The sequence below is a fragment of the Pterocles gutturalis genome, unplaced genomic scaffold, assembly GCF_000699245.1.
Source record: "Pterocles gutturalis isolate BGI_N339 unplaced genomic scaffold, ASM69924v1 scaffold21158, whole genome shotgun sequence".
Taxonomy (NCBI): domain Eukaryota; kingdom Metazoa; phylum Chordata; class Aves; order Pterocliformes; family Pteroclidae; genus Pterocles; species Pterocles gutturalis.
Genome location: NW_010123572.1, coordinates 54,079 through 81,559, shown reverse-complemented (window position 1 = coordinate 81,559; position 27,481 = coordinate 54,079). Strand labels below are relative to the sequence as shown.

The 27,481-nt window shown below is 37.1% G+C and overlaps 1 protein-coding gene across 1 annotated transcript in view; it reads right to left on the bottom strand.

Moving 5' to 3' along the window:
* Positions 1-4,461: 4,461 nt before the first annotated feature.
* Positions 4,462-27,481, bottom strand: part of LYST (lysosomal trafficking regulator) — a 63,398-nt gene continuing 40,378 nt past the window's right edge. The window contains exons 29-51 of the mRNA XM_010077965.1: positions 26,591-26,797; positions 25,126-25,302; positions 24,556-24,632; positions 23,406-23,594; positions 22,558-22,703; positions 22,382-22,478; positions 21,641-21,702; positions 21,222-21,277; positions 20,052-20,204; positions 19,467-19,711; positions 18,654-18,720; positions 17,589-17,745; positions 17,054-17,194; positions 16,432-16,649; positions 15,215-15,445; positions 14,318-14,507; positions 13,276-13,412; positions 12,423-12,521; positions 8,789-8,928; positions 8,400-8,497; positions 6,605-6,761; positions 6,329-6,400; positions 4,462-4,960 (exon numbers count right to left, since the gene is read on the bottom strand). Of these exons, the coding sequence (XP_010076267.1) occupies positions 4,822-4,960; positions 6,329-6,400; positions 6,605-6,761; positions 8,400-8,497; positions 8,789-8,928; positions 12,423-12,521; positions 13,276-13,412; positions 14,318-14,507; positions 15,215-15,445; positions 16,432-16,649; positions 17,054-17,194; positions 17,589-17,745; positions 18,654-18,720; positions 19,467-19,711; positions 20,052-20,204; positions 21,222-21,277; positions 21,641-21,702; positions 22,382-22,478; positions 22,558-22,703; positions 23,406-23,594; positions 24,556-24,632; positions 25,126-25,302; positions 26,591-26,797 (3,255 nt within the window). The 3' untranslated portion in view covers positions 4,462-4,821. The remainder of the gene's footprint in view (positions 4,961-6,328; positions 6,401-6,604; positions 6,762-8,399; positions 8,498-8,788; positions 8,929-12,422; positions 12,522-13,275; positions 13,413-14,317; positions 14,508-15,214; positions 15,446-16,431; positions 16,650-17,053; positions 17,195-17,588; positions 17,746-18,653; positions 18,721-19,466; positions 19,712-20,051; positions 20,205-21,221; positions 21,278-21,640; positions 21,703-22,381; positions 22,479-22,557; positions 22,704-23,405; positions 23,595-24,555; positions 24,633-25,125; positions 25,303-26,590; positions 26,798-27,481) is intronic.

Below are 27,481 nucleotides of genomic sequence, written 5' to 3'. Positions count from 1 at the left end.
GGCCGTGAGGGAAACTTGAGGCGCAGGCAGGGCTCCGCACCTGGCGCTGGCCTGTCCCGTCTTTGGGGTTCACCTTCCTCCATCAGCAGCGTGCTGGCGAGCGCTCGCCCCCTTTTCACTGCTGCAGCCGCCGGCTTCACCCATTCCTAGTCACTAGGGCTCAATCATCCAGGTTTTTCTAAAACATCGAAAGGGCGAAGCCTCTACAACACAGGGTTTTGAGTAAGAGACCGTAGTGCCTGTCCCTTTGTCACACCAAACACAGGAAGGATGAAGTGAAAAAAAAAAAAAGAAGCCCACTGTGAAAAAAGGAACCACCAAGACTCACCTTGTCAAGGCTCGTATTCAGCTTTACAGATAATTTTTATATACTTCTCCAGTACAAAATTGAGAGTCAATCATAAAGGTCAACAGCAGTTAAACTGCCAATTAACATTTTTAGCTTAAGAATTTGTCTGCCCCAATAATTAACACATTGGCAGGAGTACCGTCACCGCTGTCTCATTGATTTTGTTCCCCAATACGGTGTCACTTGCCTCTGGAGAAACAACATACATTTGTCACCACTTTAAGGTACCCTGCTGTCAGCACTTTTTCTTATTCCATCCTGATAGAGCATTTCCAAGTCACATTTATTTTTTACACAACAGAACAGGGAAGCGCCCCATTTTTAAAGGTGCTTTGGGGCAAGGGCAGCCTCTTCCAACACTGAGCCAACGGCTTTTAGGGTGGTGGCTTGGAAGAAAGAAATGCAGCAGGAAGAAAGTAAACATTACTGAATAGAACTAGGCAAGTTCTTAAGCTTACCTTAACTAGAGTTCCAGAAACTGACTGGAAACTTAACTGGCCCGTGCTGCTGTTTCATTCACATTTAATTGCATCATCATTCTAGGAAAGGCTCTATTTACCAGACAAAGGATTTACAGGCTATTAGACAAAGAGCATGTGCTAGATGGTTCAAATAAGCGCACGGTTGGCACTGATTTACACACTATTTTTACCAATGGATTATAACAATTTTATTTTTTAAGCTAACATATAAAGGGGAGGAAATTGCTTTTTAAAACATATTTTCATCATATATTATATAGACATGTTTTCCTTTTAATCTACAAACTCATACAATCCACCACAACCAGGAGTCTCCTACCAGAGCTGACCTACAGGCTTTGAATGCAATACCTGTAACAGCTAGGATGAATTTCTATTCCTTAAATCTACATGAACTAGCCCCTAATAAGGTTTATATTGGCTTTATTCAATTGCATTAGAGAATCTGAATTTGAAAAAAAATTTTCTGTTAATGTTAGCTCAAAGCTGAAAACAGTGAGTGAAGTCATGTTTTTACTCAACTACTTTCTGCTGGGTAGCCCAGGGTAATTTAAGGGTCTAACCAGACTAGTCACATACACTTCTTATTCCTCTTTCAAAACTGAGCTGCCCCAATTATGAAATACACAACACAGCCTATTACAGAAATCCATATGCAAAATCAGTGCCTTTCTGACCCCATTCCAGAGCAGTATTGGCAAGGAAATCTCTACATAGAGGTCATTTGTCAGTAGTTTGTAACTTACTACACTATCAGAGAAAACAGTACTGTCTGTACCTCTAAAAGCTCAGCTAATTTTCCAGTGGATGTTTTTCAAGGCAAGCAGAGCTTTTAAACAGTATTTGTTTTGTATTTCTTTTTTGTGGTAGAGGTGTATGGAAGTATGAATTCTATTTGCATATGCAAGAAAAAAAACTAATACAGCTTTAAACAAAAAGCATGAAGAAAACTAAAAGGTAAACTACAAGTTTGTTAGTAGCAAACCAAGTGATATTTTCCCCCACTGCTCTCTAGAGTTCTCTCCACAAAATGCACAGTACCTCCTGCAATCATAGTAAATCAAGAAATCCTGGAAGAGGGGGAGGCTCCTGCTCAGTATGAAGGAAATCTTTCAATTCTTTATCTGAAGATAGATGGGGTTTAAATGCAAAAAAGATCCTGAAAGTTGATGTTTCAGAGTAAAAGTTGAAAAGTGTTTTTATTTCCTCACAGAAACCATATTTCCTGCAGAAAATGTTTAATTCAGTTCACAGATAAAAGTTCTCTACTGATTTTGTTTCTCCCATTCATTGTCATGGATTTTGTCTAAATAGTGGATCTCTAAACCTGAGATCAGGGTTCCTTCTTTCAGTACTGGAGACTCCCTTTCCCCTCCCCACCAGGAGTGAATATCTGACTTTTGCCTCCCCTTCCCTTTCTCACCACATATCTCCACAATCAGAACATAACGATCTGCATTTACCACAGAATCCTGCAAGTGGTATCAGACAGATAGGCCTTGCCACATGACCCTCTCTCCCAAACCCTGGCTTCCAACAGGATGAGCCTTGCATCCTCTATCAGATACCTCCTAGAGATCCCAGTCTCCCAGTTTCCACCCAGCACCTTTTTCTTTTTTCCCTCAGAGAATCCAGAGGGGAGTTGCTTCTCTGCTTTTCCTCAGCGCAGTCAGGTTTCCAGGGAGGAGGCAGCTGGGAGGAAGGGGAATGTCTCTGCATTGAGAGCCATCACTTCATCCAAATTGTACTCACACATCCTATGGGAAGGACGGACACATGTGCAAAGTGATAGATCTAGGGTTTCCCACTTCCAGTCTTACACCCTGCCATTCAGTTTGACAGCCACATGATGTAGTCCGTAAACACAACTTGCCACTTCATAAATTTTAAAATATGAAAGACATGAGAACCATCTGGAGCAAGGTGTGCAAGACCCCTAAAAGAAGAAAGGTGAGATGAAGCCAAAAACATGTTTCTAATAATCTCAAACAATTTGGTACAAAGATCTGTTTATTACCCAACAGTGTGACAGTGTATATACAAAGACAGTGTGGAATGTGACATTTACAGGAAATTTCAGTACATCATGCACAGATACTATTGCAATGTTATTTTAATAGTTCCAGAATGTTAAGCTGAATAAATATTCCTTGCTTCAAAAATTTTTTTTACTTTTACATAAAAATATATAATATTGCACTCTTTACAAGGCCAGCAATTTTGCATATTGATTTGTAACAAGTGGAATTCTACTTTATAAAAATAAGCCTTTGTGAGCAACACCCCAAACCAGGGAGCATAAAAGCACCCCAAAACCACAATATTTGTATTTTTCCTCTTAAATAAAGCACAACACTTCACCATGAGCCAGGAAGCTTTTCAGTCTGTATTTGGACCTTACATTAACATTTAGACAGTGAAAAACATGACTAGAGCCATCCCATACAATGCTGCTACAATATACGCAGTTTAAAATTCAATTCATATAGTATGTAGCCACTTGCTTAACTGAATCAAAGATCAGCCTTTGTGTCACGGACTATGAGAATATTTTCCTTAAGTTTTTTTTAGTTTGAAAAGTTCTTCAATTGAGAAGTTGCAAGAATTTCTGAAGACTGTTTGGAATTCTCAAAAGTGTAAAGAATTGTGTGTATATCATCTTCATCACAACTTGACAATTTCATATACAGTGGTTTGAAGGCAGATGACCCTTAAACATGAGAAGATATACAGTTCATCTGTATGGCAATAGCAGAACATATCAATGATGAAAAAACAAAGCAATTTAAAAGAAAAATATAACTACATCAGAATTGCGTAGTCTTCTTGTTTTACCATTCGCATGATTAGTAGTCACTCACTGATGGTGTCAGGTTTAGAGGTCTTCAAATTCATCAACTGAAATGTTAATTTTTGATCTGGCCTAAGAACTCAAATTTGTTAAGCCTTTCACAATGGAGGCTTTTTTTTTTTCCTCCTCAAAAAATAGCACCTATGAATAAATAACATATTTGCACAGTGTATCTCTGTAAACTCTTCCAAATCATCTGATGCCTATGAACATTGATTATTCAAGCAGTTAGATTCAAACATTTTACAGTGTATTGAACTTCAATGATACTAGAACAGGAGCACATCTGTGCCTTCTTTAACACCATTTTTTAGAGCTCTGGCAGATAAGCTGTCTATGTGTGTATATATATATATATTCTGCCACAGAATTGCAATAGCTAGATGCTACAAAGTTAGAGAGTTAACATTACCTTTAAAAAACAAAACCAAAATGTGATCTAACTATTGCTTCATGATGCCATGAGGTGCCTACCCATCACTAATACAAATATTTTAGTTTTGCCTGTTGTAAAGACTATTATACTAACAGAGAAGATGGCAAAAATTACAAATATAAAGATAACAGAAATACAATTTTTAGCATTACAATACCATAAGATGGTGCAAAAAGCACCTACTAAGTTCTTTGCTTCTCAAGAAAAGCAATTTTAAGTGGTCTCAGATTTTTAAGTTTTGGGTTGCTTATCCCAGAGTAACTATACCATGCTCAACTAACCAGATATACATATGCTGACACTTTAATAGATATCTACAGAACTTTATGCTGCTGATATTTTACAACATAAGAGGGGGAATAAGCATTATCAATTTTTTAAATACTTCTGTCCAAGAAGTGATTTAAAAAAAATACTATTATGTTTTATATTGCAGCATTTTGACTTGTATGTTAGAGCATTTATGAGTCTCTTTGCTGGTATTGGAGGACATGACCAGAGCTTCCTGGTGACCTGGATATGCTTCAAGTTTGCACATGCACATAGCAATTTTACAACCACCTCGGGCTGCTCTTTTTTAAAGATCTATTCAGTCATTCTAGAGACCTTCAAACTACTTCAAAATCCAGTTAAATAAGAGATTCTATAATGTATTTTGGATTTAAAGTGCATCAGAGGCATGAGTTAGCAGCAAAAAGAGTCATCACCCAGCTGCATAGCTGCTAAGGAATGAATAGAACATGGGTAACTTCAGGCGCTGCTGGTCCTTGCGACACCAAGCTATAACATTTCCATCACTATTAGCTGTGAACAAGTGATGCCCATCACAGGAAAATGTAAGGCTGAAAAACAAGAAGAAAATCTGGTTTTATGTCAAAATTTGGCTATTTAAAATGCTAGAAGACATTAAAAATTCACAAGAGTATAGCCAACAAAGATTAGCTCTCAGACAAGGCCCAGTGAGTCTGTTAACATTGTAGTATGTTCACATATCCCTGCTTATTCATTTTTGTAACCAAACACACTGAACTAGAGCTTTGTCCAGCACTTCAACATGCCATGCAGTCTAGTACTCACTTAACCATCAAAGAAAAGGGTACGATCAATAGCAGCATCCTACTCTCTCCCTGGGCTGCCTCTTCTACTTCTGAAAGGAAGACTTTTCAGCAACAGAACGCCCTCTGAACTTCCTTGCTAACAAAGGCAGAAACTAAATCGACCAGATTCCATGGCACAGCATAGGACTTTTGTTCAGCCGGGCATTTCTTAAGCCCTTCAGTCATGCCACGGGTAATGTTAGAGAGCATGAAGGTCAGCATCCATTTTCTGTCTCATTTAAGCAGGAAACTTTAAATTATTCAATAGCTACTAAATCATTATCAACAAGCTTTGTGAAATATGCTTCTTAAAGGAGGTAACAGAAAGACAATAACTGCTATCAGAAAATGTTTTTAATTTCTAAAAAATGGCAATTAGTGGTTTGGGTTTTAAATGATATTTCAGCAATGGTCAAAACAAAATTTTTCAGAGTAATTTGTTACTCTGCTAGCATTAAGATAAAATTTTGGCATAACTGTTAAGACCTCTGTGCAGGGTACTGTACCACTGGGGATATCGAAGACTCAATCCTTTGACTGTGTTCTGAAAACACTTTGGCATGAGAATAATTCTGCTTATATAAATCATCAAGGGGACTCAGGGAAAATTACACAAGCACTCCAAAATGGCAGCTTCCAGGCTCCTCTGAGTTTCCTTTACTCCCTCCTTCACCATTTCCCTCCAGCATCAGAAAAAAATGGTCAGAGAAAATGCAGTGTTTTAATTTACTTCTAAGGGAGAAAACACTGTCTATTTGAGTCTGACAAAGTTAAAATTATCTTATGATTTTTACATGGATTCTGGGGAAAAATATTAAACTTAAGAATACAAAGAGTAACTATTGTTCAGTTCTCAAGGGAATCCTGCCAATTTCTGACAGCAGCAGAGCCTAGTTATTACCGTCATTACAAATACAGTACGCTTGTGCTCATTTTGCTTTCATGAATAATTAGGATTGCATTGCTCTTTTTAGACATGGGTGTTTACCTCCTGTTCTCATGTCAAATCCACATTCAATACTCAAGGCTATTATCTTGTGGGTTTTTTTTTTTTTGTCTGGTTGGTGTTTTTTGCCCTGCCCTCTGTTGATTTTATACTTAAGATCTTTTTACCTTACAATAGGTTTGGCTGACTTCGAAAATGTTATTTCTCGTACTGGTTTCAAGTCCCATGTACTCCACAGTCTGAAAGAAAGAGTAATTTTTCTTCACCTTTAATTTTACAAATATTTCAGTGATAAACATAGCCTGTTTAGCAACTAAGATTGGAAACTGAACAAAAGCTTGTCCACCTTCTTTAAAGCCAAGTATCAGTATGATGTTTGGCTACATGGTCTCAAACTGTGAGCTTAAGTTAAAGCATTTTAATAAAAAGTTTCAAATGCTTACCTTACAACTCCATTTTCAAGTCCCCCTGCAATCACATTGACAGACACTCCTTCAGGCTGGTTAGAGAAAGCAACAGAGCAAATACTTTCCCTGCAGTGTACATGTCCCACAAGATCACCATTAACTGTCCAAAGCCTCAAATCACTGCCCCCTCCAACTGCAACAGAACAGAGCATGGCAGTATTAAAACAAATCTAGGATACAGCTAGGTCTACGCTACAGTATCTTTAAGTGTTAAAGAATTCAACTTCTTGAAAGATCAGAAGGTTTAAATGACTCAGTGATGTGTGCTGCAGTAAACAACTCTTCCCTCCTTTTGTGACAGGGAGCATGCAAACCACCAAGCCACTGCAGTGCTTTAGAAAACATCATATGCGTGGAACATTGTACTTACAAAATGCTATGAGTTTACTTTTGATGACCAATTTATGTGTACTAGCAGGGAATTCATGCTATCTACTTCAAACAGTTAGCTTTTGTACCCTGGCTTGAATTTTAAGCAAAATATGTACAAGTAAGAAGCACAATTATCTTACCACAGTATCTGGGATTATTTTATTTTATCAAAGAATTAATAATCCATGTACTGTTTTGTCTTAAAAGGGATTGAAACTCACATCCCTTACCAATTTAAAGAATACAATCTCTTCCAGAAAAAATTTGGTTTGTGACGTACAGAAATGGAGTTGAAAGTCTCCATGTCAGTTTAAAACCTAAATATTAGGTTTCTGAAACCTCCAGAATAATTTCTCCTTGTCCTTTCATACCATAGACTGTGCTATTTTGCCTTTTTTTTTCCCTTCTTCTCTCAGTTTCAGAACAGTATTAGTTTCCATTCAGTCTATGGAGGACTACAGGAAGAAGAGGTGGCTAAAAGATACTTCAGTATGTAACACCTATATTTTTCAAAGGAAAAGAGAAAAAAAGTTGGCCCAAACAATGCAAGAATTGAGTCAGTAACTATCTTCTAACAATATGGATGAACAAAGTTAAGCTCTCCCTTCTTATTCTGTACCTCCTTGGATCAATGGAACAACATGCTGTCATTTAGATGGAGCCTGTTTCCTCCTCAGTCTCAAGTTAACACAATACACACAGGTATCCTCAGAGACAGCAAAATGGTGTGAGGACTCTGACTTGGCCCTGCTTTACTGATACACAGGCTTGTAACACACAGTGAATCTTCAAATCAGTGAGCATCCTGATTTACAAAATACTCAAAAACCCACTGCTCAAAGAGGTCTTAATGCTCTCATCCAGAAACAGTACTAGGTGGAAAACAAGACAGTATAAAAACCCGATTTAAAATAAGATGGAGGAGAATTAGTTCCCTCTGTAGGAGCCCCAGTACAAATATCTACTATTTCTGCTTTAGTAGAGCTGTTATTCCTCTTTGCTTTAAACTAGTGAATAGCTAAGCAACTCTATGTTTGCTTCTGGGGATATAGAAGCATTTAGAGTGACAGGGTAAATAACAAAAATTCTGTTGCTCTGTAATACACTGTACCTTTGACAACAAATCCCTGTTAAAATTAAAGCAGCCAACTTCACAGAATTTAGGTCTCCCAGGAATCTGTTGAAATTTCAAGTCTTTTTATAAATAGATCAAACTGTTAGCTTTTATATGTCTACAATTCTTTAGAAATCTATATGTTACTAGGTAAAAAAAGAGCACTCCTGTTTCACCAAATGCATCCTCAGATGATTAACACACACGCAGTAACTAATACAACAGAACGTCTCATGATTTATTTGGTCTGCAAGTCAAAACAGCTTTCTTGACTGCCAAATATACCTGAATCACAAACGGTTGCAATATCACCAGTTGTTTCGCTGGCTGAAACTGCAGTCACAGGACTCTTGTGTCCAGCCAGACTCTGGACATAGCACAGCCTGAAGAAAAAGAGAACAAGCCTAAAGTTCACACACAAAGATGGAAAAGGTTCTTTGAGGAAAATATTTAAGAGTTATATTAATTTCAACATTTTACATGATGATGGTATTTTTCATTTTCATTACAGAATTCCAGCACCCTTCATGGGAAAAAAAAAAAGTAAGGTTTTGACTTCACATTAAGATACACATGGAACAAATCAGTTAACTTTAAAAGGGTAAAGATACCCAAAGTCAGAAAACAGATACTTAAAAGAAAGCCACTGGAAAACGTTACATATACATTTGTACCTGTTCAAATCCCATATAATGCAGGTTCCATCTTTGCTGACACTTATTATTATACTGTATGGTTTGCACACAAACAAGCTTGTTATTTCTGCTGTGTGACCATACAGATGGACTTGAGACTCCATTTCTATCTCTGAAGGCTGAAAAACAGCAAAAGAAAACATGAAACACAAAAACAATTAATGTATTTTTTTTTCTGAAATGGATAAGCCTAGGGACAAGTTTAATTCTTAGATTTCCAGAAATGGCTCCCACTGCTTTTAATGTCATCTCTTTAGCCATGTTGTCAATACTTTATTATGTTAAATGCTTTATAATGTGATAAGCCATACACATCATTAATGTTCAACTTTTTGCTTCCAGTGCTTTAGTCTAAGCAAACATTTTGATGTGGTTCAATTAATCGAAATGAAGAACTATTGTATTTCTCTGGCTCAATTACACACCTTGAAATCAGCTGATTTGTTTTCTGCAAGACTGCTATTTCCACATGACAACAAAATGACAGTCCTCAAATTTTTAGCATCTAGAGGAAGCACTTGGAAACACAGAAGGAAAACCCAGCTCAGCAGTTATCACTCTGTGTACAGTAAATTACCGGGAATTCCTCAAGCCGGTGCCAAGTCCTTCAGTGACACCAAGTTGGAAAAATATGCAGGAACTCAAGTTTAACTACAGAAACTGCTAGATAAAAATTAAAGCAGCAATTTTAACACTAAATGACACTTCTTATTCAAGTTATATTATGTGAAATGATTCAGGCTTCCTGAAAACTGTCTAAGTTGAAGAAGCTGCTTAATCAGAATACTAATGCTTTAATTAAGACAACTTGCTGTAGAGAGATTAGAATAATCTCTGTAAAAGAAGGAACATTTTCTCCTTGTTTCCTCACATGTATCACACCACACTGTCTGCGTTTTTGCATGAGGGTATAGGACGCATACAGTAGGTTTACAAAAAGCTTGATAGCAGAAACAGACAAGAAAAACATACATATGCTTAACTCTTAGTTGATATAAAACTGACATGTCTTTCTGCACTAAAAGGGACAATATAATCTACGGAATATTGCAAAAGTCAATACACTTTTTAACAAAAGATCTGCTATTCTGCTCTTGCTACTGAGCATCTCATCCAAGTAAGACACTTAAAAAGTGTCCAGTTGTCATTCTCAGAACCAGTGTGATATCTCACACATGCAGATCCTTCTTTAATCCTTGCTCAGTTTAGAGAAAAAAATTATGCCAAATTTCTCCATAAGAGCAACAATCAAGACTTCTGATTTTCTGAAGAACAACTGATTTTGATAACCCTTTTACTTTGCTTCTCCTGTCTCCTAAGTGTTTGCTGCTGATCTGCGTTTCAGCATCTGAACTGAAAGCACGATTCACCTTTAGCAGCTTCTCTCTATAGCACTAATAGCAATGGTTTATTGATTCTTCACTGGGTTATTGTAATAATATTGTGATGTTGTAATGAGACAAGCTAGAATTTTAGCACAGCTGTACTGAGGTCAAAGAAGTTATGAAATAATTACCTTACGCCATCCCTTTTTCACTTCTCACTTGCTTTTAGATGACAACTAAAACAGTACCCAAATATAGAAAAATATGCATGTATAAATCTACCTTTAAATAGCAGTACTTTCTGTTGGTTACCCAAAATGATTACCTATGGCACTTCAGTGGAGAATTTAAATGCTCACTGCCTGGTTTTACTCAAACAGATTATTAAAGAGCTCTTCCTATTTGCAAGACAACTCTAACAGTTGACAAGTGAAGGCTGAAATAATTTGCACAAGAAAACCTTGGCTGAGGTTCTCATGAAGGTATGACTTATTTTCAAGATAGATCACAGTTTCAAAGCAGTACTTCATTCGGTTTTTGACCATCTTAAACAAAGGCTAGGAAAAACAGAGCATCTGAAGTACAACATTGAGGTATTTTTGAATTCTAACAGCGTGCTTTTGAATTCCCATATCCAATTGACAACATATCTGGTTTATGCCTATGCACTGAATTTACATAAATGTGAAACAGGGCAAAATATTCATGTTTCAAGTACTGCATTATAACAGACTGTTCACTATCACCAAACAGCTGACGAGATGCATACAGAACAGATGCTAGGAAGCACATTTGCATTCCCTGCAGCCGTGACTTGGGTTACTGACTCAACAACAGGAGCCACAAAACTGGTGCACGGTCAGTCTGCCTGGGGCATGTAAAACTGTCAGTGCTGAGAAATGGTCTCAAAGACATCATCTGTGCAGCTGAGTAAAACCACTTGTTTCTAGGAAATGCACAGAAACTAAGAATCACAACTCCACTACTAGAGTCTTTTTTAGCATTGCAGAAGGCAAGTATATTGAATCTCTATTTTAGTAACTCAAAAAATTTTAACCGGAATCCAAGTCTCAGTACAGGTTATTTACAAGCTCCCTATTCTCAGGAGCAGTTAAGGTGCCTGACTTAAGATGCAACTGATTGAAGCTTGCAGGCTTCAAGCTCTACTTCATTTTTTAAACTCCAAGTGCTGCTCTGCTCAGGAAGTCTGAGTGGCAGATCACCAGAAACTGGAAGAAAGCCAAGGAAGAAACCACTGTATGTTTGTGGTCTTCCCAGTGTGTAAACATCTGCTGCTTGCCACTGCTGAATACAGGAAACTGGCCAGGCGTAGCAGATCATACCAAGGTTCGCTCTAGCCCATGCTAGCCCATAGAGGTTCAAGAGCATCAAGAGTACAATACTACAAATGTGTTTGCCAATACCTGTATCAAGCTAAATTTGAGAAATCAGTTTTAGTTGTTGCTATGGGTAATCCTGTAGACACACCTGAACTGTCAAGAAAGTTACAAACTCTTTGTTAAAACTACGAAGAATAGAAGTTGCTGCTGGAGAAAGTCAGATAGATGCTCAGAACCTCCGTCTGAACCAGAAGATGAATTTCGAGTTCTACTTGTGTTTTCATACCATGCTTACTACCACATACTATCAGGGCAATTTCTCCTAATATCTCAGTATCCTCCAGTAATGCATTAAGTAAGGCAATTTACTTTTCTCCATTCTCTCCTCATAACTTTACCCCTTGGGGAATATGAAAATGTAAAGAGGCTTAGTAGTTAATATATACACTGGCTGAAATTTCATTCTGGCTCTCTGTAGTGTAAGTGCCTTCTGCATTTAAAATGTTTTGGTTTTTTACTTTGGGAAATGCATTCCACAGTTTCAGTTAAGGCTTTGAAAGGTTCTGTCTCCTTCAAAGAAAGGGTTACTCCTTAATGTAGGGAGTTTCATTGTGCCAGGGCTTCAATTCCAAGCCCTAGCCTGAATACAGAGGAAGCTGTATGCGCAATCATTTAAGCACCCAGATGAAGAGGGCTGACTAAAGGCCAGCAGTATGTGAACAACAGCTTAAGAAAAACCCACAAATAAGCATGCTGAGATAAATCTATTGAGCAATGTCAAAGAAGATCCTTCAAAAATAAATACTGAACAAACACTTCATCTTTTTAGCAATTGTCCCAAATATAACATATTCCATTTTTCTCACTTTTCCTGTTAAAAACAAAAAAAGATTGTAATACTGAATACAGCTAAATCCTTAAATATAAATCCTGTCCAAAGGAACTTACCATATTGCTAGTGAATCTGTTCATATATGCTGTGATGACACCAGATTTACTACCTGTGAACAGCTGACAACTGTCTGGCACCCAAGCACAACTTGTCACCTTGGAAAGACAAAACAAAGCCACAAAAAAATTAGAACAAAAACTATTCTAACTGCTATTTTCATTATGCCATAGCATTTGGTCAAACAAGCCATGTAAAATACTTAAGCTAAAGAAATACAAGAGTTAAGATATGCTTGCTCTAGGTCATATTTGCTATTACTTCATAAACCACAGCAAAGAGGGAAATTCTGTGTAGCCCAGAACTCAGAGCTAAAGAGCAGTGAACTACTGCAGACTCCTAGATCTACAGCCACATCATCAGCCCAAATCTTTTCAGTAGGATCTCACCAACCATCAGAGCATAACGGAGATTAGGCAGTGTTCCCTAACAATCTTTTAGACAACCTTTTTCGCAGGAATCCTCACCTATAGTGGAGTTCTGCTTTTAATGTGAGGCATCTCTAATTTTTTCCTGTATTTGTTTTTCTTGGCCCAGAACTTAAGCTTTTATAAATCCACACCAATATTCCATAGGAGAGAAAAGCTACAAAAAATCAAATGCAGTCGGAAGGGATCTTTACGTAGCACAGGAACACATCCTGTAAGATACACTGGAGCAATGAGGGACACATTCCGAAGGAGAATCAAACAGATTAAAACCAGTTGTGTTTGGATTCTCATTTCCAAGAATAAGAGTTGTTATTTACCACAGGCTTTGCAAAAACGAAAGCATGAGTACCTCCTGCCAAGTCAGGCCACCACTTGAACTAGCAATATTAAATTGAAGACCAAAAGACTTTTTTTTTTTTACCTGATGGAACTGTGAACTCTGTATAAAATTTACTGGAGGTTCACTTTGCTTGCTTTTCAGTCGTAAAATGTTATCGGCATATCCCCAGCTCAGGATAGCTGACCACTGAATATCAGTACTGTGCATGCTTCTCACACCTGAAGGATGGCATATAATAGTGTCACATACACAACCAAAGAGTTGATCACTTTGACAGTCAACAATAAAAATCTCAGGTCCATGTTTTACTACAAGCTAGAATATAAAAAACCGCCAAAGTTTCAAAATCAGGTATTTTCTGTTAGGCTATGGCTTAATCTGTAATGTATTATAAACAGTTTTTCAGAGACTATGCAAAAATTCGGTATTCTCCAAGGACAGTTTGCAACCTGGACAAAGCTTTTTTGAACAAATGTTGCATCTATTGGGAGTGGAGAAAAGGAGAAGAGGCTGACAATACTTCCCAGCTACAGAAATGATTGTTCATAACTTCAAGGAGAATGTTACTTGTTTTTGTTGACTAAATGTGAAGCTCTATTTTTAAAAAAACCTTCACTAGTACATGTTACAAAGGAAACAAAAGAAGAGTACAAGAACTTGTTTGTACATTATTAATAAGAATCCCTTCAAAGAGTTTGTCTGAAAGCAGAAGATCCTTCACCTCTGCTTTTGACTGATAACTTTGCTCATTCTCTGCCTCTAAAAACCGTTCCTTTAATTCTCCTTTGTTGCCAGATGTTACTCTCATCTGTTCTTCAGTTCTTCTTGGACTGAATCTGCTGGCAAGTTCTAAAGTTAAATGCTCATGCTTCAGTCACTTCAGTGAAAGCTATCAACTTAATTACAGGATGCTTCTATGTAGTTTTGAAAATTACAAGTAAAATCCACCCTCCAGGAAAGACATCACGCATGTGGAAGCTGTTACTGGATTTATAAATCAATCTTTGGCAACAGTGACTAAATTTGGGAAGTTTGCTGGAGAATAATAGTAGTATTAGATTGAATTTTTTATCGCTCATTTTTGCATGTATTGTGCATTTAGAGAATAAGTACAAATTCATACCTTGCTCCTTGCTATATATCATCAAAAGGCAAAACTTGCGGGACAAACCACAGATAGCTTTAGTTGGCAAAGCCTGTAGAGAGCCAAACCTTTCTCCGTGTGGTTGGCTAAAGCAGACAACAGGATCTGGAGCGCTTGGGGAACCAACATATTCTCCCCATTTCAAGCCTTTTATCCACGGCAATGGACTCTAAAACAAGGACAAATATGGTTAAAATTAAAAGGTGGTAAAAAGTTTTCAGAAAAATATTTCATTAGTAAGGGAGAATAATTCATATCACATTCCTGTAAGCAATCACATGGTAAGGACTACTGAAGTATTCTAAAAATACTAGAAAGACAAGTATGAAGCACTGTAGTATCATCAGCTGAACTATTAGCTTTAAGGGAGTTCTCTCACTTCTTTAAATGCTGAGATAGCAAGCTGGCAGTTCAGGTAGTGCAGTGAAAACCACCCATTTCTTTAAATGCAAGGATTCAGTTTCTCACCAAGCTTTAGGGAAAACAAGTGTTTGAAGTGATGTGAAGAAAGCTGAACTGTCCTACAGATAATGACAAAGTTGAGGATGGAAGAAAGCATATTATGTGTTTACATATTATAGGTTTGCACACAGGTTCCAGAATTCATAATTGAAAAATATAACACAGGTCATGCGAAAGGCTTTCCAACACCCATTTGCTATAACCAAGACAAATTCAGATGTTAGTTTGACACAAAGTGTATCACAAATGCATGAAAGTAATTTTCAGTATCACTTCACTAATTTTGTATATTTTCTTTACATTACAATATGGGCAGTAAGTTGCAGTTTTAGGAAAGAAACTGTAGACATAAGGGTACAATAATTACACCATATGAATGTTAACTAAGCCATCTTGCAAATCAAAATGACATACTGGATATGTTATTTCTTTAGTGTGCTCTCTGGTTTCTCTGAAAGCAAACTGCACGAGTAATCCCATGGCAGCAGGAAGTTCTCCTTCCATGATAAGCCTGGATCCAGGTCTGCTAACATGTGCTGTGTGGAACAGCTGGCGAGGTGTTTGCCCATACGTTTTTATCATTGTTTCAAGGGCTCTTCTCTGAACAGGATCCTCAACGGCAGAAACATCCATCCCAAAGTAGGTCTAGAGATGGAAAAAAAAGGAGGGTGGAGGGGCAAGAATAAGCTTGTTAAGTTTGTCTTTGGGAAGGATTTCTCAACACAGGCACACAAATTTAGGGGCAGACGCTTCAGTGGACTGGTTAAGACTTAGATCAGAAGCCATCCCACAATGGCTGTGCTGACTAAAGAGCCACTGAGAACAGTAACCTTGTCACCACTTCTTTACTGGAGATAACTACCACTTTAGCATTTATCATGTGAGTTGCTCCTACATGTATTCCGTGACTAATTTCTGTCAAAGAGGTTTTCTTAGTAGACCTTTACTAATCTGTGCAAAACAGAAGAGTTGCTGATGATAAACAAAAGAATTGAGAAAGTTTGTTTTCTGTACCTCTTTTTAATTAACACATTAAAGCTCAGCCTTGGGGTGGGGAGAGAGAAAGAACCTTCCTATCTCAGGAGAGTGGAAAGTCTTTTCTTTCCTCTACTTGTCTTTTTCATGTCTCTGTGTACCACATACTTTTCCCTCAGTCACACTGACAAAGGCCTTAACTTTTCACCTTAAAAAACAATGAACACACTCACACAAACTTAAATATTTGAAATTTAAGGTAATAACTAAATCAATACTTAACCACAAAAAAAAAGGAAAAGGAAGGAAATCTGCCTAAATGGAAGGCTTCTTTTGAATGAGATGGAGACAGGCACACATAAACACAATACCTCTATACCACTGTAAACAACTATCCAGAAAGTCTAAACCCCATATCTGATCACCCCCCCACACCCATCTCCAGGCAGGAAAGACAAACACAAATTCACTAAGTCTCACAACAGTCCCTGGGATCTTATCAGTTCCACATTTAAATGGTTAAAGCCGCCTTTTTCTTCAACACTTCACAAGCAAGGGCTCTTGCTTCATGCTGGATGTTTTCCAAGTCAGACCGAACTTTCCCCCAGTAAGTAACTAAGTACAATGAGCAAACACACTGCTTAACAAATACTTACTGCAGGATGGAAGACATTAATAGCCTGAACAGAGGCCTTGCCTTTTTGCTTATAACCAAACACCAAGTCAATCCAGTGACAGATTGTCTGGGAAACATGGTCAGACTCCAGAGCCTGACGATGAATCAAGATGAACAGACGAGGATCATTACGAGCCCAGGGTGGAAGATTGACATGGTTAACTCTGTCACCATTTTGACGTACTCCAAAATCAAAACCTAGAAACAAGGGAGTAAATGTTCCAACATTTTTGTCTACAGTAACTTCAAAAAAGGTCTTTATACGTTCTATGAAAGCTAACCATTAAGCAGAGTGATTGCTGATCAACAAAGCAGCACCCTTTAACAAGTCTCCTCCAGACATATTCAAGCTGTACATACTCATTCAAATGGAAAAGATCAGACAACAGGAAGCTCCTTTGCACCTCTGACACAATCGTGAAAGAACTTCCCTTAAGTCCTACATAACAGCTTTTTTAGCATATCCCATGAATGTGTGCCAGCTTTCTCCCACAGGTCTACTGCTTAGCATATTCAGTCAAGCGATGTAAGTGTTCTCAGTTTCAACCCATATGCTCAACCGTACAGCTATTTCGGGTAATTTTGTTACCCTCTTAGTATACCTTCTCTGTTAACTAGAAAGTCGGGCAGGTAGAAAAATTCTGGGATAAGTTCCTTTACGTCAGTCATTGATTCATACGAAGAAAGTCGCCAGGTTGTATTGGTAGAGTGAAAAGTTCTGTCTGGGATGTCAAAACTTTGATCTGTAAAGAAATCCAAACTGCATTTGTTACATCAATGATGGACATGTAACAGTCACACATGTGCAACTTCAGGTAGTTAAAAGTGCTCTCCAGTTAGCTGAGAACATTTAGAATTCTTCTATCTTAATTACTGTCTGTTACACATAGACCGCAAGTGAAATATAGGTCAGCTTTTTATTCTACATACACTAAGGTATAAATATAAGATGTACAGCTTTATGGTCTAGCTTGTTAATTTCAGAATGGGTCTACTGTGAAAGCATACCAGACTTAATTTTACTGAACTCAGCTATTTGGAATTGATAAACTATGCTAAACAGAATGACAGAGTACTCCTGAGTAATTGGGACAAGGCCCAGATGGGAAAGACAAATGCAAGCCAAAGTAATCTTACCTTGATAGGCTAAAAACATTTTCGTAAAAGGTGGCAGCCTAACTAGGAAATGAAGCACAGTTCCACTGTTGGAATAATGAGATCCATAGTGATACGGTTGTACAGGGGGCATTGGGTCATCCTCTCGTGCTCCTTTACGGTACTCTTCTTCCAAATACTAAAGCAGTACGCAAAAAAAAAAAAAATCACAAACCTCCTAGCTAAACTGCATTCCAATAACAAAAAATAAGAGCTTGCTTAAGTTGTTTAGGAATGAAGCTTAAAGCTTTTAGAGGAACATACATTTGAAGGTGATTTGGAATCAAATACACTTTAAGTGTCTAAAGACTTGATCACTTTCACAATCCAGTTAGGTATCAAAGTCTTAAACCAATCTAAATGACCCATTTTTCTGTTATTTATTACTTTTGCAGTTTCCCTCCCCCTCTGGTTTTCTAACACAGCAGAGTCATTGTACAGGCTTTTCAATACTAAATGGAAAAAAACAATATTTGCAAGTAATATACTAGACCAGGATCATATAGACATAAGTTTGAAGGTCTAGCCACCAATGCTTTCATTACCCAGCATGCTATTATTTCCCACAGCCTTTAAAGAGTTACTCTAAAGAGTAACAATTAAAGACACTGTAATCATAGTAGAGCATGTTAAAATAACAGATTACTTGATGGAAAACCACTTTTCTGTTATCAAACAAGAAGAATGGCCACAAGGTCCAGTAAAGTAATTTCAAGTAAACAGCAATAAGTTATCTTTCTGATCCTTCGGGATCTTTAAATATATGTATGTTCATATGTAAGAAGATACCAATTTAACCTCCTCAGCAGTATCACATGGAAAGACTAAATTGATCTATGATTTCAAGTACCAGAACAAACACAGGTTCCAAGTATGTCATAAAAAAAAATTTCAGGAAACATAGAATACTAGAAATGAGAATTTCATAGATATAAAATACTGGATTTGGGGATTCTTTTCTCCATATCAATATATGTTAAAAAAATTAAAGCCTGCATGTCACTTATACACAGGAAAAAGGCAAGAAGCAAAAGTTATCCAAATTACCTTGTAAGTATCCACATAACGATCCTCTTTTTCTTTAGACTGCACAGCTATTGGTTTGACCAGATTTCTGTAACAGAAGTAGTACTGATATCTTGTCATTTTTTTAAAAGATGTTGATTCACACCATTTAACAATGCATTATTAAGAGTAACGCCTTTAATATCATGAAAAGGACAAGCAAAACTTAAATAGCACTTTACAAGAGAGTTCGGAAAATAAAAAGGTCACTTCTAGTTAGTGCTAAAAGCAAACTCAGATCCACAGGCTAACCCCACAGCACAGTAAGAGGCAAGCAAATGCAAAGCGTCTCTGTCAAATCAGACGCATCACATAAAGGCAAAGACTTTGTGCACACATGTTAAATCACCTTAACAGAAATTTATTAGAGTGGGACAATTCACTTGGATCTATTCACAATGAAGACAATGTGATTTTGTAACTGGCCAAATAATTTACAATATTATTTCATTTTCTATTTAATTTTTGCTAATTGGCCTGGAAGTCTTTAATCACATGAATTTAAACACACAGCATTTATTTACATCTGTGGACTACCCATATCATATTAAGACAGTATATAAGTCCAACTCGGCATCCTTTGCATATACACACTCATAATAATAGGCATTTTATTTAAATATCTGAGGTGAAACAGTCACCTATTGTAAAAAGCCCAAGTTATTATGGATGAGGCTTGTCCCTGAACAGTTCCATTCATGTGTGTGTGCAGTTTAGTACAATGAAGTTAAAAAGCTATACTGGATGTTCAGTTCAAGTATTTGGAAATAACCAGTTCCAAACATTTCATATTACCTATATACTGATGGATCATTTAGGTCCAGTGTTTCATTGGTGTAGTCAGAAAGTATAAAAGGAAATACTGGATACTGCATGAGATCATTGAAGGAACGGCCCGCATGTTTGTTTAAATGAGTCAGATATTCAAAGTTAGTAATCTGTCCTGTGCACCACAGGTGGGTCAAAGCAGTAATGTTTCCATATTCCAAAAGGTTAGGCAAATTGTTAGTTAAGATGTTGTGGTACACGTCATCACGGACCTAGAAGAAAACACCACAGATTTAATTATATAATTTTAAAAGCTTCAAACTACCAAGACTTAGTAAGTTTCTCTCATTTTACAAATTCAGAGATAACTGCTGTAATGGAATAATGTTTAGTATTACTAAGATTATTTAATATCTTAATACATCAGAGATGTGTTTTAAATGTGATTGTGTTTGTCTAGAAGTCTAGTTGAGCAAAGTTTTTTCAAAGGTATTAGGCAGAATTTAATTAGTCCATGCAAAAAGTCTCCTTAAAAACTAATGCACGAATATACATGTTATGAAGGCACAGCAAAACCCTTTGATATATTATTATGCATCAGGGCCACATTACCTTTGTATTATCAAAAGCCAAGAGTAAAGTTCTGCCATTTGTTAGAAATATTTCCACAGCATTGTCTCTTAACTGCCACCAGCGCTTATGAACTTCCTTAATTTCCTCATAGGTCCAAGAAAATGATGCTGGTTCAGTTTCTCCATGAAAACTCTGCAGAATTTGCAATTGAAAAAGTTATTATAAATAGTAGATTTTTCCAAATAAGAAACCCTTCAATGTGGACATTTTATAACCATATAGCATATTGTAAGGCAAACTTTAATTTTGCTGTGGTGCTTTACGACATTGTTGTGATTTTCTCCATACATGTGTGCCATCCTCCACTCTCACCAAGGCAGTGGGCAGAACATCATGCATGCTCCTCAGCTGCTCCCATTCTCTATCCAACACTAGCACGCCTTGCCTGCTTTCACTGGCTCTTCAGCTAAAATGTTGGACAGCCAAACAGAGCAAAGCTTTGCCATGAATCCCAATTCTGACAGTTTTATGAAGGACAAAGCAGCAAACCAGCTGGTAACATCTTAAACCACAGAAGCTGTGTGCTTAGTGGATGCAAAAAAAGAGGTCCCTGAAAATAGTTTAAAACTTTCAGCAGTATAACCCATATCTTGATTTTTTTTTAAAACATCTGTTGGATGTATAAACTTTAATATGTCAGAGCCTTCATATATCAGAAGGATTAGGTCAGTTCCAGTTTCCTCCACAAAACAGTCTTCTCTCAAATAGCATAAGGGGGGAGCTAGAACATCCTATATAATGGAAAATTCAAGAATCAGATGCTGTAGAGTACAGCACAATTCATATACTTGTGAGTTTCTGTACTTCCTAGTGCTCCACCTTCCAGTAAGGCAAATTATCTCTGGTGCAGACCAAAGCAAGCTCTGCCCACTTATGCTGATGAACTCAGCACAATAGACAGCACTATGCAGAAGCCTCCCCACATCACCTCCGAGCCCTAGGCCAACATACTTCCTGTTTTCTGCTGTCACCACCAATCCCACAGCCAGGACAACAGAAGCAACACTGAACCCAAAATAATCAATTTGGCTGGCCTTGTCCAGAGACCTTTAACTCTAGTACTCTGTCAATCTCTGTGGCAATAGACAAAAGCTACTCGTGGTCATAGTTTGTAAGAATTAAAGCTGGACAACGTGCTCTAATGCTTACCGAATTTTCAATTGTGTCTGAAGCATTGTCTTCAACAAAATACATGCCACATTTTCCTGCAGGAAAATAGTTGCAAAAAGGTACATGATATTACTATTTATATAATGCATCTTAATGTTATATAAACACTGTCCAGGAGTTAACAATACTAAGAATAGCACCTGCACAAGACAGCATTTGACAGAAATAGAATTTACCATTCCACATCTTTTAGCAAGTGGTCTGCAACTTTAAAACTTACAGTCCAAATAGCACTCATGCAAACAGTAGGAAAGAAAAGTAAAACTGATCTATAACATACATAATCCATAAGAAGTCAGGTAACAGCTCAATTACTTAAAAAAATCAGCCAAATTCATACATACAAATACAGCAGAATATTACAAAAAAAGGATATGAGGACTGAAAATTCTACTTACCAAGCAACAGTTCACCAGCAGTCTCTCTAGAAGGTGCTACGCTTATACATCTTCGATTAACTCTGAAATATTTCAAAGTGTATTATTGCTTACGGATTTATATACCTTCCAGCACATACCTAATGCTAACAGCCTCACAGGCTACATTTGAAGAAAGACTTTTCAACACCTTGACTCCAAATGGTTCAAATCTCAAGAACACAAAAAGGAAAATAGAACCCCAAATTTCTAGATTTGCACATTAGTGTATTTGTATTTCTTTGTGCGTCCTCTGCAGTTATTTTAGGCAGGATTAGTGCCTGTAATAGGTGGTAAATTGACACAACTGCAGAGTTGAGTAACACAATAATAAAAGCAGAGAGGATGAAAACACAATCTGCTTTTGAACACCGATGGAAAGACCTGCCACATCTAGTAGCACTGCCTATCTTGGATTTTTATATATATCTATAAGTGACAAGAAAGTAAAGAAATCCCATTGGGTCATCTCACAGAAGTCCCATTCCCGTATCATACCAGATGGTATTTGCTTTTACTTATTTTTGAAGACTGTTTTAAGACTCAGAAAAGGAACATGTCGGTAGCTCTGAGCTTTTGCTTATGAGTAAAGCAAAAAAACAACCATTTTCGACATTTGACTCATGCTTTCTTTAATGTTTATTTAGACAAAAAAGCAAGGACAACTGTTTCTCTGGAATAGGAAAAGGTGGGATAGGGAGGTAAATGTTACCCAAATCTTACCTTATATGCTCACTTGCAGCTTTGTCCTTTACAGTAGAAGAGTGAGAAGAATGTGTTTTGTCCTCAAATAGATACGATAATGGAGTTTTTATCACACCTATAAAAAAACCCCACAAATAATAAGGCACTACTAGTCACTACAATTCAGATATACTCCTAGAAGATGTCACAATTACCTTCCTGTTTCTGCCTGTCTGGGAGAAGGTACTTGTTTGGAATAGTTAGGTAGCACCTCTGCAAGCGGCGTCTCTCTCTGTTTGGGCCCTCTGTTGGATCCAGTTGCCAAGAAGTTGGGTAATAGACTGGGTCATACCAGAGTGCTCTGAAAAAAAAGTTAAAGTTTGACAGCAGAGGCAGTATACATGCTTATTCTACTATTTAAAGAAAACCAGAATGAAAGACAGAAGTTTTACAGTACTACACTGGGCAATTATTTCCGAAAAGGTATCAAAAGACTGAATTCAGCAGTTTCTTTTCATGAGCTATCCCAGTGACTACTTATGTTCGTTCTACTACTGTAAGACTGCTGCTGAAGTGAAAGCAGCAATACAATGCATCCAGTACTATATTTTGAAAACTCAACTACTGCAAACATGACATAACACTAGTTCTGCAGTGCTACAAATATCATTATGCGGTTTCTTGTCAAGATTTAACATCTTTATGCAGATTAGTGAACACAGTATCTGAATGCTAATGTGAATAACATTACCCAAAAAATGTTTTATTACTCTATCAATGTAATGTAAGATATGAAAATTTTGATATTCTGCATTCTGTTAGGCACAGCAAAATGTACCTGACAAAAACCTGTCTAAATGGAATAGAAATACTACTTAGCTACTCAAAAAATAGGACAATAAATCAAGTATTTTACAAGTCTTTAACCATCAGATGATTAGCAAAAGTAAGTAATTCTAATTTTAATAGCATCTACATTTCATGTGCTTCTAAGCAGAATGAGAAGTCCAAGTCAGGCGTTGAGTCTCTCTTGCTTTTTCACTGAGACGAGAGAACAACTTACCGATCATGGGTAAGCTGCTGAACAAGTTCCTGCCAATGTCTGCTGGCACTTAGCTCTGCCTTATACATCCCCCTAATGTGCTGGATTACTTTCTTCCTTTCCATTCCTTGTGAAAGAGACACAGCTTGTGTGATGTCTCCAGCTATTTTAGAAATGTCTTTAGATTTTGTATCCAAACGTTGAAAGAGACTGAGGAAAAAGAGTTGTGTTTTAAAATGTCAAATAAACACACTGAAAAGGGAAGGTAAGACACCAAATCCCCTTATAAAATACAATCAGTTTGGCAGTAGATATCCACGGTTCTTGTTACAGCAGATGCAGAGCAACTTAGCCTACATAATCTTTACGAGACTCATGAATACTTTCTGCCTCTTAGTCTTCAAAAAAGCCACTACTTGTGGCCAAAGACAAGACAATCAGAAGATTATGGCTACATATTAGCATACTTTATCAATTAATGTAAATTCATTACAATAAAAATCTGAAGTAAGAATAGTAATTTACCGCTGCTCAAATCTCTTGAGTTATTCAACCAAGTCTTATCGCTTACCTGGACAGACTTGACTAAGCTGACCTTTACAGCTACTACAGTTGCCTACATTGAAGCACATTGTGTGTGTTCATCTCAGATCTGAATTTTATGGCAAAGTCTGAAAATGTAAATTAATGGAAAGAACCTCCTAATCCACAACAAGCTACCAAAGTTTACATTATGCCAAGTAGCAGCAGTCTACATAGCTTGCAAAAGTGTTCAAATACTATGCTGAACATGATGATATTTTATTAATTCAAGATCAGGATTAATTGCAGGGACATTTGCCTTACATTTAATTGCACAGACCACAGCAACAGAAGAAGTGATTGAACAGATACAACACCTGTAAAACTAAGGGTGAAATGCCAAACGTGCAAAAAACAATTCAGTATTGTGGAGTTCACAAAATGCCATTTATCATACATTTATTAACCTATCAAAATGCATATGCCTACAATCAAGCTGTTTTTATAATGATAAAATTAAAAAATGAAAGCTAGCAGTGCTGTTAAATTTGAAAAAAACACCTATCATGTAGGCAACTTTGCAATGGGGTATGCTGAACAGAGAACATTCTTACAGAGTTCTTGCAGCCCCTTTAAAGGCAGCACTTACTTTTGCCGATTATTAGCCATTGTCTTCTCCCAAGCTGCTTTGTTTACACCTTCTTCCATCTCATATTTCTTCTGATCCTAAATGGAAGTTTTATACATTACTTTTTTTTTTTTTCAGATGGATGAAATAAGGAAGCAGAGGCCAAAGGACATACCAATGTGAAAAAGGAAGAGTGACAAAACTGTTCAACTGATATCCTCACAGCATTTAAAACCATCAAGACTTAATTTAAGTTACTGCAGTTTTATTATGTTTAGATGTAATTTTATGTTTTTTTGCAAGGAAGCATAAAAATTATTTTTTCATTATGAGAGATACCAGTAGCTTATTATGAACTCTCACCTTTGCCTGGGTTAAACAATATGCTTAACCAAGAAGCACTAACGTGAGCTTGCTGTGAAACATTGAGTATATGTGACAGCAATATTCAGAACCCAACGAAAATCGCCAAAAGCATAAGCCATGCGCCAAGCAAACAAAACCACTGCCTGCAGTAAAACTCTGACCCCATATAACAGACAATTGTTTCCATTATACCCAGTTTTTGAAGCAAAGATTTTATTTACAAACCTCTTTCAAAGCTTTTATTAGATCTGGTTTTGGTCGTGGGCTCAGGGGAATGCATTTATAGCCACAACATTTTAATGTATTCATGAAGTCTCCTGCTGCTCTTTGCTCTTCTTTGGTCATTTCATCACTGTGATTGTGCATTAACTCATATAAATAAAGCACTAATTTAGGTCCATGCTAGAAAATGAAAAGAAGGGAAAAGGGGGAAAAAAATGTACGGTGATTCTCATTTCCACAATACAACACTGAGCAGTTTTTGCCTCCAACTTTATTCCCTTTTCTAGTCAGCCTGGACAGATTTCTTCTACTATTTTTTCTGTGATTTAAAGAAAATGGCTGCTTTCATGTTTGAAGACAATTCTATAAGACTACAAAGAACATGCTGAATTTAACCCTTCACATGATAAAACTTTCCCCAGCATCTTGTGACTTTTCAAATGGCTTACAGGAAGTTTCTTTTCCAAGTACTCAGCTCCTACAGCTTTGTTTATACTTCAGGAAGTGTGTGCCAGAGACTCATAATTTTGCCTGCCAAGAATGCTATACACCTTGTTTGATTAACCAAATTAGAGTTGACAGCTAATGAAGTTAAGCAGACACAGGCCATAAATGCACTCAACATGACACTTCCCCAAAGAAGCCACTGCTAGTGTATCAGGTCTGTTCTTCCTGGTGGGAGCGTTAACTTCATTGAATAATATACATGTGATCAGAAATACATAAATGTCATGGGTTCATCTAATAAGTACTTTCTCTCCTTAGTATACAGTGACTCAAACTGTGGCATGTCTTACATAATTTCATTCTTGTAGTTCTTGAAGATCTCAAACAGAAACATTCCTACTCGATTCCTGGTCATGATTCTAAGAAATGCTTTCTCTCAAGCTTGCACTAACAGAGTACAATCAAAAATTTTTTTCCTGACAAACCCAGAAAAGCAGGGAGAAATTTTTCAGCTATTTGACTTAAAGAACATAGAATACACAAACCCACTTCAAGAATTAATAAAGGCTAAATAAAAAAAGATAGAGTACTGGTTTTATTGAGAAATGACTGCCTCTTGAAATCTAATCACAATCAGTTCTTACAAGTTTCAGGAAGTCTGCCATTCGAGGTTCCAAGGCAAGGGTAATTCCTTCATTAATCTACTTTTTTCAGGGTACCTTAACTTGTAGCATCCTCAGTAAAATTCTTCATGTTAAAACTAGTACCACCTTCTGTTTCTGCACTACCCAGGAGACGTGATGTTTGATATGCTACAGAGTCAATATACCCAGACACAACCCTATCTTGCCTCTTACAAAACTATCTACCTTCAGGATAATATAGCAATTGCAGAGGTACACACAGGCATTTTGTAGGACATAACTTTGCCATTACATTAAACATAGCTAAAACAGCAGTGAACAACTTTAGCCACATATAGTTCTAAGTAATTGCAAAATCTAAACAAGAAAGAGCTTACTTGCAAATTTGGACTAAGACAGTCACGCATAATCTCTTGATGGTTTACTTCATGTACCATCTCCAAAGTCTGCTTTCTCTGTTGCAGTGTCCTTGCTGGAGACAAGTTGTGCACAAGAAGCCTCCCAAGTTGCGTACGGAACATGTCCTTACATGACAAGAGGATTCTCTTCCACTGCTGCTTTGGTGCGTTCATTCTGCTGGTTCCCTAAGTAAAAAAGACAACTTTTTAGTATTACAGGGTCAGCACTTCCTTTTACCAAATTTTTGACATTACAAACCAAGCACAGTTAATGTGATCAAAATGTAAGACAAAGATTTCTCTACCAAAATAAAGTGTTTAATTTTAGTTTACTGATTATTATTACAGGTTAAAAGGCATTCTGCTAAAAAGGAAGGAAGGGTTTGTTCAGTCTAATAAAATAAGCATTTTTGCCTCAATCTGCCATTATTAGGAATGCAACTCCTAGCTAAATTGAATATTCAGTTAGAGGAACCCAACAACAACCCAAGAAGTGAAAATTACCTTGAATTAGAAACCAGGCATTGGACTGAAGTGCTTGTGTTCACAAAAATAAACCTGCCATCTTTGAAAAGTACTACAAATATGGCATAAAAGATAACCAACCCAACAAACAATTTTCCAGAGCTAGAAAGAAAATTAGTTTGAGCTACTTTTTATAAAGATGACCCAAGAGAAATAAAGAGGCAAGAAGCACTACGTTAAGTTTCCCAACAAAACCATTTCAAATTACCCAAGTAAAACCCGATCACCTTGGAAAGGTTGACGAGCTAACACCTGTGTGCTAGAAAAGAAAACTCTTAGCCCTTTGGCAACAATTGAAAAAGGTAAAGTTCCCCTTCCCCCACAATTACATCACCAACTCTAAAA